This window comes from Leuresthes tenuis, unplaced genomic scaffold, assembly GCF_036924035.1.
Source record: "Leuresthes tenuis unplaced genomic scaffold, fLeuTen1.0.hap1 SCAF_19, whole genome shotgun sequence".
Lineage (NCBI taxonomy): Eukaryota > Metazoa > Chordata > Actinopteri > Atheriniformes > Atherinopsidae > Leuresthes > Leuresthes tenuis.
The window spans coordinates 18,089,386-18,102,798 of record NW_027325373.1 but is presented as its reverse complement, the minus strand read 5'-3'; the positions used below and the strand labels follow the sequence as shown (position 1 = coordinate 18,102,798).

Sequence of the window (13,413 nt, the reverse complement as noted above, 5' to 3'; positions counted from 1 at the left end):
AACAAAAGAAGAGAGGGAGAAAATAGGAAGTGATAGAAAGATAAATAAATAAAAGCACCCTTCATCATTCATCTCAATGGCACCTCCATACTTGAATAAAAGAGCCTCTTTTCCTTCATTTGTTTCATCAGTTCCCCCCTCCTCCTTTTTATGCTCTTTACATCCCTCCTTTCTTCATTTTTCTCTTCGGTTTCTTTACTCCTCTTCCCGTCCTCTCTGGAGTGCTCCTCATCCCAGTGTTCAGTATCCTCCCTCATCTCATCCTCCCATCCCCACCCCTCAGCGTTTAGTGATTAATGCGAGTTTTAATTGTCATGCTCACTTTTATGCTCATTAAAGTGTATTATGCAGCAGTTAGGGTATTAAAGTTCAGCAAGAAATTTCATGCATACTGATGAGAATGCAAATGAGCTCAGCGTGAACGGATACTATGGTTTGTGTTACATGTGTGTGTGTGATATTATCCCCAGGAGTGAGCCGCAGTGTCATTATCACCCTTACTCGTCATTTTAGTTGAGCAGAGAGAGTCCATCCATAGAAATCATGTTAATGGGACACTTAAAGCATTCGTCATGCCTGAATATCTGGATTGTATTTAACATATGATGCTCTGTGTTCCAAGAAATTCTGCATGAGTATTGTTCACTGAGGTGCAATGACTTTAGGTGAGCATTAGAATCTTGTAAAGACTTAAAGTTGTGGATATTAAAGTTTAAATGTGGATCTGCTGCATCACAGTGCACCAATTTACTGTAATACTGACACCATTCGTGTGTTTTTCACTAAGATTCTTGGTGTGAAGCAAAGGTAGAAGGTGGGACCAAGAAAGGAGACAAATACTGCAGAATAAAACAGCAAGATATGCATTTTATTTAACAAATCCTGCGTGAGTTTTGTTCACTGGGGTGCAAGGACTTTAGGTTCCTCTAATTATAAAGATCTGCCGCGGGATTTTGTGGTCTTATCATGAATGCGCGCTGAAAAAGGTACAAAAGCAGCCTGAGTTTTAACTTGAATAGTACATCCAATTAACATAAAACTGACAGCATGTATGTGTTTCTCACCATGTCGTCTTTCACAAGGTCAAGGAAAGGACGATGGGTGGTAATTTTTCTGACTATTCGACTGGACTCTTGGTGTGAAGCAAAGGCAGGAAGTCAGAATTAGAAAGGAGACAAGAACTGCACAATGAAACATGACTTTAGGTTCTTTGTAAATACTTAAAGTTATGGACATTAAAGTTTAAATGTAGATCTCCTGCAGGATTTTGTGGCCATGAATGCATGCAGAAAAAGACACATTTTAGCTTTAAAGGGGACATAGAAAAAAAACAACCTTTTTTTCTGCTCTCAGGGGCATATATTTGGATGTCTGATGTCAGTAGCAGGTGTAAAACTGTTCACTTTTGTTAGTTGTACTATTTCCTGTTGTAGACCTGGTTTCTGTTGTTGATTAGCTCTCACCTTATCAGCCTATGATGGTTCAAACAGGGCAAAGACAGGAGCTACTGTGCGTATTAACCAAAGCCAGTCACAATCATCTCAATAAGATCTCAGAAAATTGAGTCAAATTGCTAAAAAGGGCATATCATGACACCTTTTAGCTTAAATATTATATCCAGTTACTATAAAACTGACAGCATTCACATGTCAGAGTAAGTTAAATAGTCATAACTCTGTAATTAATCTATAAATGATTATGTAAGCTTAGTTTAATTAGAAATATGAATGTTTTCATACAAAATAGTTTGTTAATAAACATATCTGGCACAATATCCTGTTGTATTCCAGTAATATACTGCAGATTATTACAAATCTAAACGCTTTGCAAGGTTATCCTTCTTTTGTTTCTTCCCCATTTTGTCCACTTTGAGGATTCAGCCAACCAGTGGATGTCAACCTTGGATCACTGAGGTGTGCTCTATAATTAACTGTGTTCTCCAAGTTTTCTCCAAGAATTTCTTTATGATGTCCTTAAATCAGGATACTTTTAGGACATTCACAGGCAGCACAATTTTAAAGAAACAGAAGTAAATAAAACAACAAAACCACATGAATTGATTTATCTTCACTTTTTGTATTGCTGTCAATCGCTTTGCACACCATAATGATCCGATATAATTTTATTTCTTTTAAGACTAGACTTCACTGCAGTGTTCATCAGCCCGTAAGGTCAACTGAGACTCTGAATGATGTGGCACATTTCTGACTTGGCGACATAAAAAATCTCTCGCCAATAAATAAGTGGAACATTCTCACAGCATAAAAACATAAAGCGATCATTAACTGAAGTGGCTGAAATAGTACAGCAACAAGAAAGTGTATCAGACTGAAAATGGTCAGACAAATCATAAAATGTGTCGTTTGAATCTATAAATCACTTGCTTATTATTAAGCGTATGTTTACTGGATGTGTTTGTTTCCTTCTTTTATCGCAATAAACTCTGCATTTTAAATACAGTCTGCGCTACCTTATCCTTAAATTCATTGCTATGGTCTTTCAAGCAGAATTCTAAGTCCTTTAAGCATTTCTTTAAAGGAATAAGCAGAGTTCCTCTTTCTTTCTTTTACCTGGGATTGTGTAAAGTGTCTTCCCTGCTGTAGACTGCAGTCTGAGCACTCTTAGATTGGAGAACCAAAGGATTTATGATGGGTGCGTTGAGCTCACTGCTGCTCAGTGAGGAGCCTCTTCAGGAGCAAATTTATCACCATCTAAAATGTGTCCAACCATAACGGCTCAACCAAAATATTACACGTATAATTAGTTAGTTAAAAAACAAAAATGCACTTAAATTGCAGAAGCAGTATGATTAAAAACTAAAGCCATGATCCAACAGCTTGTAGAACCACATTTAGCAGCAGTAAATTGAAGTAATGGTTTTCCGTATGACGTTATCAGCCTCTCACATGGTTGTGGAGGAACTTTGTCCCACTTTTCTTTCCAACGTTGCTTCAGTTCATTGAGGTTTGCAGCATTGGTTTATGCACAGCTCTCTTAAGGTCCCACCACAGCATTTCAGTCAGCTTGAGGTCTGCAGAACATGCCCAAATCATCAGCCCTCCTCCACTGTGCTTGACAGTTGGTATGAGGTGTTTGTGCTGATATGCTGTGTTTGGTTTCCTCCAAACGTGCTGCTGTGCATTATGACCAAACATCTCCACTTTGGTCTGGTCTGTCCAAAGGACATTGTTCCAGAAGTCTTGTGGTTTGTTCAGATGCAGCTTTACAAACCTGAGCTGTGCTGCCATGTTCTTTTTAGAGAGAAGCGGCTTTCTCGTGCAACCCTTCCAAACAAGCTGTACGTGTTCAGTATTTTTCTAATTGTGCTGTCATGAACTTTAACCTTTAACATGTTAATTGAGGCCTGCAGAGTCTGAGACGTAGCTCTTTGGGTTTTTTGACCTCGGGGGAGAACTTGCTTGGACGTCCATTCCTGGGAAATGTTTGTTTTCCACCTGTGAATAATCTTTCTTTCTGTTGAATGATGGACTCTAAATAGTTTGGAAAAGGCCTTATAACCCTTCCCAGATTGATGGGCAGCAACAGTTGCTTCTCTAAGATCATTGCTGATGTCTTTCCTCCTTAACATTGTGTTAACACACAGCGGAATGCTCCAGACCCTCTTAACTCCTGTGGAAGCAGTGAGATTGTACTTTTTTTGTATAGTTTTTCACACACTGCTTCTGCATTTTGTCTCAGTTTTGCTAAATAATGACTGTTGTTCTGATGAGGTTGCATTTACCTAATTTTAAAAGCTATTTAACATCCTGTTCTACCATTTAGTTGAGCACATTTGTCACTAAATATACTCTAGTGGAGGTGAACCTACCTAAACCATCTCTAAAAATTGGTTTAGGTATGTAAAGCTAAAAGAAAATGTGTTATGAATTTTTTATTTTTTTTTACCATGATGCGTCAACCCAACCATTTGTGAAAAAAATATTGATTCTGATTATCATTGCTCAAAGGAAATTAAGAAAATGTCAGTATTTGTCAGTGTGGAAATTAAAGGGTTATGACCTGGTTGGGACCTGACATGTAAAGCCTTTCTTTTCATTCTGTACACACAATCTTTTCAAATAAAAAAAAAGACATGTATTTTTACTTTTTTTTTAACGTCATGTTTGACCACAGGGACAAATGGGCAGCAAAGCCCAAAGCCAGAGCCATAAAGATGAGATGGGTATTAAAATGTTAACCAAATTTCTTGGTTTTTGTTTCAAAATTGAAATTAGCCCAGAGGGGAAAATCTTCATATTCTTAAAGAATTATTTCCAAAAAACTGTGAGCCAAGTTTGATGCCAATCGATCAAATAGCAGAGACATTTCAGTGAAAAGAGGAATAATAAAGTATAACCTAACAGAGTAAAATGCAGCAGCATTTTAGATGAGGCTTGTTGATGAAATATGTGCTTCCAGCAAAGAAGAACCTCATTTTCATAATGAGTGGCTGAAATTTAAATTCATACAGTGAAAGATCTGTTCATATGCCTGGAAAAATGAGCATTAAGTCAGTTGTGAGAAGATTGCAGGTCTTCTTCAGCACAGTGTGGCTGTGTGTGCGTCAGTGCTGCTGTCTTCCTTTCTCAGCCCACCCACTGTTCCCACCATGCTGAGCGAATGGTCTCAGTCATTACTGCGCCTCCTCTGTGCTGTCTGCAGGGTGAAATGAGACAATAGTCAAGATTTTCAACCAGGGGGCCTGAATCATTTACACAGCATGGAGGGAGTGTGCTGAAACGAGGCCGATGATGATGCTGTACTGCAGGAGCAGCAAGTGGTACTGTAACTGGAAGAGAAAACGACAGATAAACTCATTACGCTGACAAATAGTTGCGTGTTTATGCAGAGCGGAACTGTTTAAAATTGTGCCTAAAATGTTCCCGTAGTGCTGATCAAAAGGAGACGTCCACATCTTTGAATGCAGGGTTTTTGTTTTTTTCCTCTAATGTGACATATTTCACCAAAGACGGAGATGGAAAAACAGAAGCAATAAAGTGAGGAAAAACAGATATTTGCATTACAAAAACCTTTCCAGACAAGCTTGGAGATCATTTGAATGATGCAAACATTGTAAGGACGAGCAAAAAGAGGCCTTTTGTTGTGTCTTCAGAGCTGTGTGTTTGTTGTATGTTCACATCATGGATACAGAACTATTTTGGTGCCCTGAGATTATGGTTTTACTCCTTGACATCAAGGACAATAGCCGTATGTGATGAAGAAATGCTGATGTCTGTTATAAGTCTGTAAAGGAATCTAAGGTCAGGACGGGTTCATGGCCAAGTCAATCAAATAATGAGAAACAAAAGTGTAATTGTTCACTTCTTATTTCAAAACAGAGCACGAAGAAATTGCGCCAGTCGGGGCACCATATTATTTATTATTTATTCTCATTCATTGTTTTGACCATCTTCGACCATCCTGTCGCCGCCGACAGAATTTAGCATGCATGCTTCTAATCAGCGTAAGTCCTAAATGGTCGGCGCAATCTAAAAAATTCTAACTGTTTCTGAGAGTAGAAAACGAGAGCTTTCTAATGGTATATGGTATGATAGACAAGACATTACGGTACAACATGCTGGGCAAGGGAAGCAAATTTTTGTTTGTTTTTTAGGGCTTACAGCAGCGCCCCCTACATTAGGTAGCGCCCTTGGAGACCGCCCATGAGACTTATGCCAAGAGACGTTAGCACAGCTTTTCTTTAAGAGAAACCAGCTGTTGCAGGATTAATTTCACAGAAAACCTTAGGTGAGTGAGTCGAAGGCAGCTGATGAGTTTGCACTGTCTCAGCTGGTCTCGGAGTTACAATGTTCATGTCAAAGATATACAAGAATCAGACATACTGGACATCCTGTTTTATAAAGAAAAAACATGTGATATTACTCTGCCGCATCAGATTCACCCGAAAATTAACTAACATTATTGACAAATTAACATTTATGCATTATATTTTATGTATAAAAACATCCATCCATCCATTTTCTATACCCGCTTGACCTGCCTGTTGGGTCATGGGGGGCTGGAGCCTATCCCAGCGGTTATCGGGCAAGAGGCGGGGTACACCCTAGACAGGTCCATCACAGGACCGCTTACCCGGAGAGAACCCACGCATACACAGGGAGAACATGCAAACTTAAAAACATTAAAACATTTTCGATAAAAAAGTAGATTGAATAAAATATTAGCTTACAAAAGATCATTATAAATTATTGAATATAGACATAATTTGTAGTAATTAAAATAAAAGTGAAATGAATCTATTTTTAGATCTGTTTTTTAACCTGTAAATTATCCTTCTTATTTAGGTATTTATACGTATTTATTTTTTACAAAATGATAAACTACGCAGCGGTTTTTTCCTTTAATATTGGCAGCAATGGGCTTCCATACTTCTCGTAATGATTTGAGCTTTCTTTAAACGCTTTACATTCCAGTGGACCGTAAACGTCACAGGGGGCGGTGCTGTGTTCACTGCCCCCTCCCCCCCAAACCACGAGGCTCGAGTGTTGACAGGCCAACAACGGACCAGAGGCACCCAGCATTCATTCCGCCTCCTCCGGCTCACAGCCAGACAAAGCCTCGTTTCTCTGCCCACCGGTTAAACCACCGCCTGAAAGCGGCTCGTTATTACAACTAACCGCTTGTCAGAGCTTTTCACTCGGGTCTGCCTCACAAAGGATTAGCGGCCGTGCGGGAATTTCGCCCTCCAGTTCGTTTTTAGTGCGGGGCCAGCGGGACAGACCCCGCCTTCCTTTAATTTGTCAACAAAGGGGTTTGACAAGCTCGGAAAAGCCCTGCCCCCATGTTCCCATAAAAGGATGATTTGGCCATACGCGGCCAACAATCAAACCGTGGGTAACCTTTTCCTTTCCCCGTTCCGTTCATATGGTGCGTTGACTTCCTTCGTCGCCGTTAAAGCGGAGCTATCATGGCGGAGCGCGTACAGCAGCCCCCGGCCAAGCGACTCTGCTGTAGACCGGGCTTCGGCGCAACATGTAGGCAAGGCCAGCGGGCCGCGGGGGCGCCGTGCGGCGGCTCGGCTGCCACCCAGGGCGAATCAAGCAGAACCCAAAGCCCCGAGACTCTCCTTGACATCGCGGCGAGGAAAGTCGCGGAGAAGTGGCCGTTTCAGAGAGTAGAGGAGCGTTTCGAGCGAATCCCGGAGCCCGTTCAGAGGCGGATCGTGTACTGGTCTTTCCCCCGGAGCGAACGGGAAATCTGCATGTACTCGTCGTTCAACACCGGCGGAGAGGAGATCGGAAGTAGCGGGGAGAGCAGCGACGAGACGCGGCTACCGTTCCGACGGGGCATCGCGCTGCTGGAGAGCGGCTGCGTGGACAACGTACTGCAAGTCGGTGAGTGATGTGATGCGAAAACGAAACATCCTTCACCAGGAAACGAGAAAATAACAAATATTGATCATTAAATGTGTAAAACCCTCGCCTAACCCAGGCGGATAATGTGACAGGCTTTGACAACAAAGGGGCGACAGACCCACGGAGGAGCCACAATGGGGCTTTAAATCTGAATGGGGAATGTGTGACTGGGGCATTTAAATCCTGTTTACTTCAGGGCCAGTTTGAATAAGAAAAACCCCTCGAAATGCTCTAACTGTGTGGAAAATCAAGTTGCTCCTTAAACAACAGAGGAATCTCCACATTTTCCACTTCTTGGCTACTGGAAGTCATTGTAAAACTTTGTCAGAATTACGACAAAAAAACCTTCAATTTTACCGTCTGTTGCTGGGTTTGACACCCAAACATCCAACTAAAGCATAAGGAAGGCATTTAGAGACTTTAAAGCTTAGTTTTTTGTTTGAAATAATCCAATCTACAGCCTTCGAGGAGCTATTAACACCTGTAAAATCAGTTTTAGACTATTGCATAAAAGTATTGAGTAATAAGGGAAGTGCACAGGGTTGGGTTTCAACTGTCGCACATTACATTTGAATGAGCTGTTCTGTGTGGAACAGTTGATATGCCGTTGAATGATAATTAAAAATGCATTGTGACACACTGCACTGCAGAAAGAGGCCGATGAAAACTAACTGCTGAGCTGGACACAAGTCAAATATGCACTATTGTCGTTATATATTTATATTTAGGGAAGTGGCTGGAATGTTAATAGTGCTGAAGTAGGAGTTCTCGCCTTCTTGAAAAGGCAGAAATGAGAACAAACACTCGGGGTTATCGTACATAGTGCTTGTTTATAACTCGCTGACAGTGTGCGAAACAGGAACAGACACCTGTGTGCTTTTTTTATGCGATGAGTTTTGTCTATTTAGTGTGTTTTTACGTGCCGTTTTCCCTACTAGAGGAGCATGACCCTCCTTGAGATTTGAATCACCCAGCTTTTCCTATTGTAAGTTTAGCACTTTGTCCCCATTTTCATGTTCATTTGTGTCTTTCAAGCTTCCTGTCGCCTCCGAAAGGGAAGCAAACAAAAGCACCTTTTCACTCCCTTGTTAAGTAGGAGAGATTTGGATGGAGGAAGCGTTTTTGGGCTCGGCAATGCTTTCAAACAGGCCACGATTCACACCGGTACGCTGCCAGTTGGTTTGTGCCTTTGTGCCGGTCTGTAACCGAAAAAGAGGCGATGGCGGGGAGGCAGACGCAGTGTTGAATAGAGAAGATGGCTCACGTTAATGAAGATGGTCCTCAGTATACAGCTGTTATCATGACACGGTCAGCTGGGAGGCTTTGATTGTGTTGCAGTCTGTCACCTGTGAGTTCGCCAGGCTCGGGGCGCCTTCTCTCAGAGGGCTGTAATCCCATTACTCTGCATGCTTAATTTGAATTGTAATGCAATCTGAATGCTTGAATTTCCCAGTCGCCCCGTCCCTCTTGCCCTGAATGCAGACGCTTCACGTGGGCTCTGTGTATTTGGGAGCACACGACGCGTTCTACTGTCAAAATGAGGGCATGTATATTCCCAAATATTGGGAAGACGAGTCTGTCGGGGAAGGAACTTAATCTGGGCTCAATCTGCATTCTTACAAAGGGGGATAACGGCACAGATACGTGCACACAGGGAGGGTTTCTGGGCTGATTGCACTCCAGCCAGGAATTCGCTGGAAAAATAGAGCCAAGAAGTGATAAATAAAAGATGTAATCTCCCCACGTGTGGGCTGCACCGGAGGAGGGAGGTTTTCTCACAGCAGACCTTGAGGAAATGAACTGGCACACATGTGCTCGCACTCCACAACAAACCCTCACTGTTAATCAGTGCACACATACGGTTGGCAGTGTTTTTCTTGCAAGAGCTAACCTGAGGGCTGCTTTACTCCCCTGTAGTATTGTGCTTTGTAGTTAGGTTATTAGGCGAAGTGTGCCTCTGCTCCAAGTGCACCATTAGGTGTTATTTTTGTATAATTCTGAGGAAAAAGTGCAAGTAATTCGGAGTTTCTGCTTTCACAAATGTAACAAATTGTTCGTCTTTTGGTCTTGAATTGTAGTGATCTGAATATGTGAAGCAGAAAAACTCACATGAATAGAAACTTTGGGCGTAAGAAATCAAATCATGATGAAAATAACGGATGAAAAGTAGTCTCATCGAATCTAAGCCTTTCTAAATTTCAGTGCTTAAAGTTGGATTAAATCTTTAATTTCAGAAGGTTTAGCTGCAGAATATATATACACCATTTATTTATATTTCTTAGACTAAAAGAGGACGATGAGTCTCTGGTGTGAAGTTGTCTGTTCAGCGAGTTTCATGCTGGGAAGCAGCTGAGAACATGAAAAATTTCTGTCTAATTCAGCTTCTTATTTGTCTTAGATTGCAATAATCTGAACAAATGAAACAGAAAAACTGATAACTACTATAAACAGAAACTTTGTGCTTGAAACATCAAGTCATGAGGCAAATGACTGTTTGTTCAGCGATAATAATGTAAATGATGTTGATCAAACCGATATCTGCCTTTCACACACACACGCGCATATATTTATAAAAAAAGCATATTATGACTCAAAAAGGAGGGCAAGCTCCTCTGGTGCGAAGTCGTCGGTGAGTTTCATGCCGGGAAGCAGCTGAGAACATGAAAGGCTTTTGTCTAATTCAGTTTCATTCAAGGTCACAAAGCAGAAACATCCTGTTTTAAGAAACAACAACTTCTGGTATCATTTTTTGAGTCATTACAGAGAAATTGTGAAAACAGCAAAGTAGAAATTAAACCGAAGAACTAGCTCCTGTCGCAGACCTGATTGGATGTAGTTTAGTTGGGTAAACATTGTGACAACTGGTCATTTTTGGCATATTTTTTGTATAAAAAGCTGAAAATGGGCCGCAGCATTGACACCCGGGGACCCACTGTCTGATGAAGAAGTTGTGAAAAAGAACACTGTTTTACAAAGTAGGCTTTAATTTTACTACTTTGCTTCACAATCTTAAAAAGTAGGCTGACTTGATGACTCCTCCCCCTCCCTCTCTGCTGTGCTTCAGCTCTGCCACCAAAGCCCCTCCCCTGAAAGTGGAGTAGGGGGTATTGGTTGTTTTTTTACTTATAAATTAGTTTCAGGTTAACCTGGGGGGAATATTGGCTATCGTAGCTTTATTTTAGATTTCTTACTTTAGTCAAAGATCTCTAAAATCTGATATGATCCACCAATCAGATTCATCCTGGAGAAATGAGGGTAAGCCCTTTCTGTTAACAAGCTTTACCCAACAGAAAAGTAGCTACAGTTATCTTTTTTCCCTGTATTGCATTCGTTGTATTTGCAGACTTAAAGAATTTCGCTCATACTCATAAATCAAATACGTACTCGAAGATTTACCCGTAAACCAAAGCATGCAGGTATGATCTTTGCTTGTTTTCACACTGATATAAGGTGCAAAACAGTAGTAGCATTCCAGTTGCTGTTTCATGGAAACTTAAACAGGCGTTAAAGTTTTTTTTACTCTTAATTTCGCTTTAACCCTTTGGCTTCTGTTTCCATTTACTTTAACTTTCATGGTTTGGTAGAATATAGGCATTAAAAAACGTCCTGGTTAGCATTTGTATTACCTTAAAACCGAGCCTAACACAACTTTGTATTATAAAATCTCCTTTTTCTACCTCTCTGGGTGTTTAGTCCCATTTTATTTGGAACAGAAACGGACTCGAAATGAACCTCTGAGATAGATCTCTGTGAAAGTGGTACGAGGTGTGATGGAGGAAACTGAGTGAATCATCAGTGTATAGAGTGTAGGTTTGATCTGAATTATAGGTCTGAGCTGAAGCATAGCTTTGAGTTGAAGTATAGGCTGCAGTGATTACACATGCTCCGAACATGGTTATTTCAGGGGCCCAAAAAAAAAAAAATCAAATATGTACACAGCCTTATATTTACCTAAGCAGCAAACATAGTTTTCTATATGAGGAGAGAAAACACGTGCTGTAATGTGTTTGCTACCTGTGTTATTGGGTCACATTTAAGCTGCTTGCATTTTACACCAGGTCAAGGTTATTCCCTGGGCACTCACGTCTTCCACTGATCCGCCTCCATCTGCTTCAGCTACAATGGGTCAGAGGTCGCTGAAGCATCAGAGCTGTTTGCATTCAATAGCTGTTGATGGGGGCAAATAGGAATTCATTTCACCTCATTCTTTTTCTTTAGTTATCAGCTCTGTCACGAATAAAAGGCAATCATAACATTGGAATTTGCTCTAAAAGTAAGGATTTGTCCTTTACTCTTAATTTGGCTTCTGTTTAGCTTCACTCCTAGCTTCTCTGTTAGCTTTCGTTGTGGTGAAAAATCTCAACTTTTACACAAAGATTAGAGTTAAAACATCATCTGTTCCGGAAATGTTGTAACTTAGTTTTGTACACTGAAGTGCAGAATTTGAGACTCAGTCCTCAAGTCTGTCACTGGCCTGTTGCTGCATAGACAGAAGGGCTGATTGGCTGCGATGACTGAAGCCTGTGCAGCTTGGCAGCACATCCACCAACACCGTGAGTGTGTGTCATCACATTTCAGTCTGTGATATTCAATTTGTTCTGTTCCTGTCCTCAGACGTTGTGTCCGTTGTGAGTCGGCACCGTCGCCACACAGTGAAAAATGTCTGGTTCACCGCTGGAATGAAACTCAACTAGAGTTGAGCCAAACGGAGCCTGTTCTGACCCAGCGATTAGCCGAGGTCTTAAGACAAGTGTTACCACTCGCCGTTCACAGCTTTCTTTAGTGTATACAGTAAAGAAGTGAAGAAAAATGAGTAAACATTCAAAGTTCAACACAAGTTAAAGTTAAAGTACCCGAATATTATCAGGAAAATGTCATCATAGTGTTGCACCACTCTGTAAAGTAGCATTTTCCTGTTATAGCTGCTGGAGGTGTAGATATTCACAGGCAGATACAACAAGTTCCTCTGGTTCTCAACCTGCAGGTCGTGGCCTTCCAAAGGGTTGTCGGATACATCCGCAGGGCCTTGAGATGATTAATGGTACAGGAAGAGCCATGCTGCATAATAAAAGGAACAAAAGAAATACTTTTTTTTTTCAAAACTTTTTTTGTAAGTCCATTTAGGTCCATTTCAAAACCTCGGTGTGTGTTTTTAGCCAGAAAAAAAACGGACACACATAATTTATTCTCGTAGCTTTTTACAGGAGAAATCTGCCAGAAAAAAAAAGGGTAAAAATTTCTCAGATAATGTGTTTTATTTGATCAAAGTATTTGAAAACTCGAGAGGGAAAATGTCTTGTTGACATAAGTTCTGACAAAATGCACTACATTTAATTTTTAAAGAGGCTGAAAGGGCAAAAAATGGTAACGTTTTATAAGCTCGGCATTTGATTTTTCATTAAAAATCTTATGATGAAACACAAGATGCTGTCAGATTAATATAAGAGGAGGTTTAGGAAGAGCAACCACCTCCAAATTGTATTTGTATTTTTCAACACTGCTAAAAGTCTATTTCAGCCCTTTTTGTGCAGGACCTCCACATTATCTTGGGTGCAATTATATATTTTCTCTTTTAGTTTCTTAAATTTGCTGCATTTCTTTGCGTCATATCGTTGCAAAGCTGGGTTTTGGTGTATCGGTTAGCTAAAACGAGCAGCACGAACACACCTGGATCACCTTTGGCACTATGAAATGAGAACTTTTTTTCTTACATTTTATAGACCAACTAATGAATCAATAAAGCAAATGGCTGATCTCAGATCGTCATCAGACCTTCTACCCATTCCAAAGTTTAATTGGAGCCCTTTTTAGTCATATTTTTAGAGGCTAAATCCAGCATGCTGTTGTGAATGGAAGCACTAATTACAGATGTTTAGATGAGTCCTCGAGCCTTCTGTGGACACTGATTGCCCTCTCATCTGCAGTTTTATGAAGAATTGATGAATCTTTGTACACCTACTGAATGATGCAGAGCTTTGAGAGTACGCCTCTGCCTTTTAGCTTGTTGGTCGTCATTAATGGTGTATGCATATAACCT

General features: G+C 40.7%; 1 protein-coding gene across 2 annotated transcripts in view; it reads left to right on the top strand.

Moving 5' to 3' along the window:
* The first annotated feature begins 6,494 nt into the window (after positions 1-6,494).
* Positions 6,495-13,413, top strand: part of zswim6 (zinc finger, SWIM-type containing 6) — a 61,253-nt gene continuing 54,334 nt past the window's right edge. For both annotated transcript variants that reach the window (XM_072372092.1, XM_072372091.1), the window contains exon 1: positions 6,495-7,355. In XM_072372092.1, the coding sequence (XP_072228193.1) occupies positions 6,929-7,355 (427 nt within the window). In that variant the 5' untranslated portion in view covers positions 6,495-6,928. The remainder of the gene's footprint in view (positions 7,356-13,413) is intronic.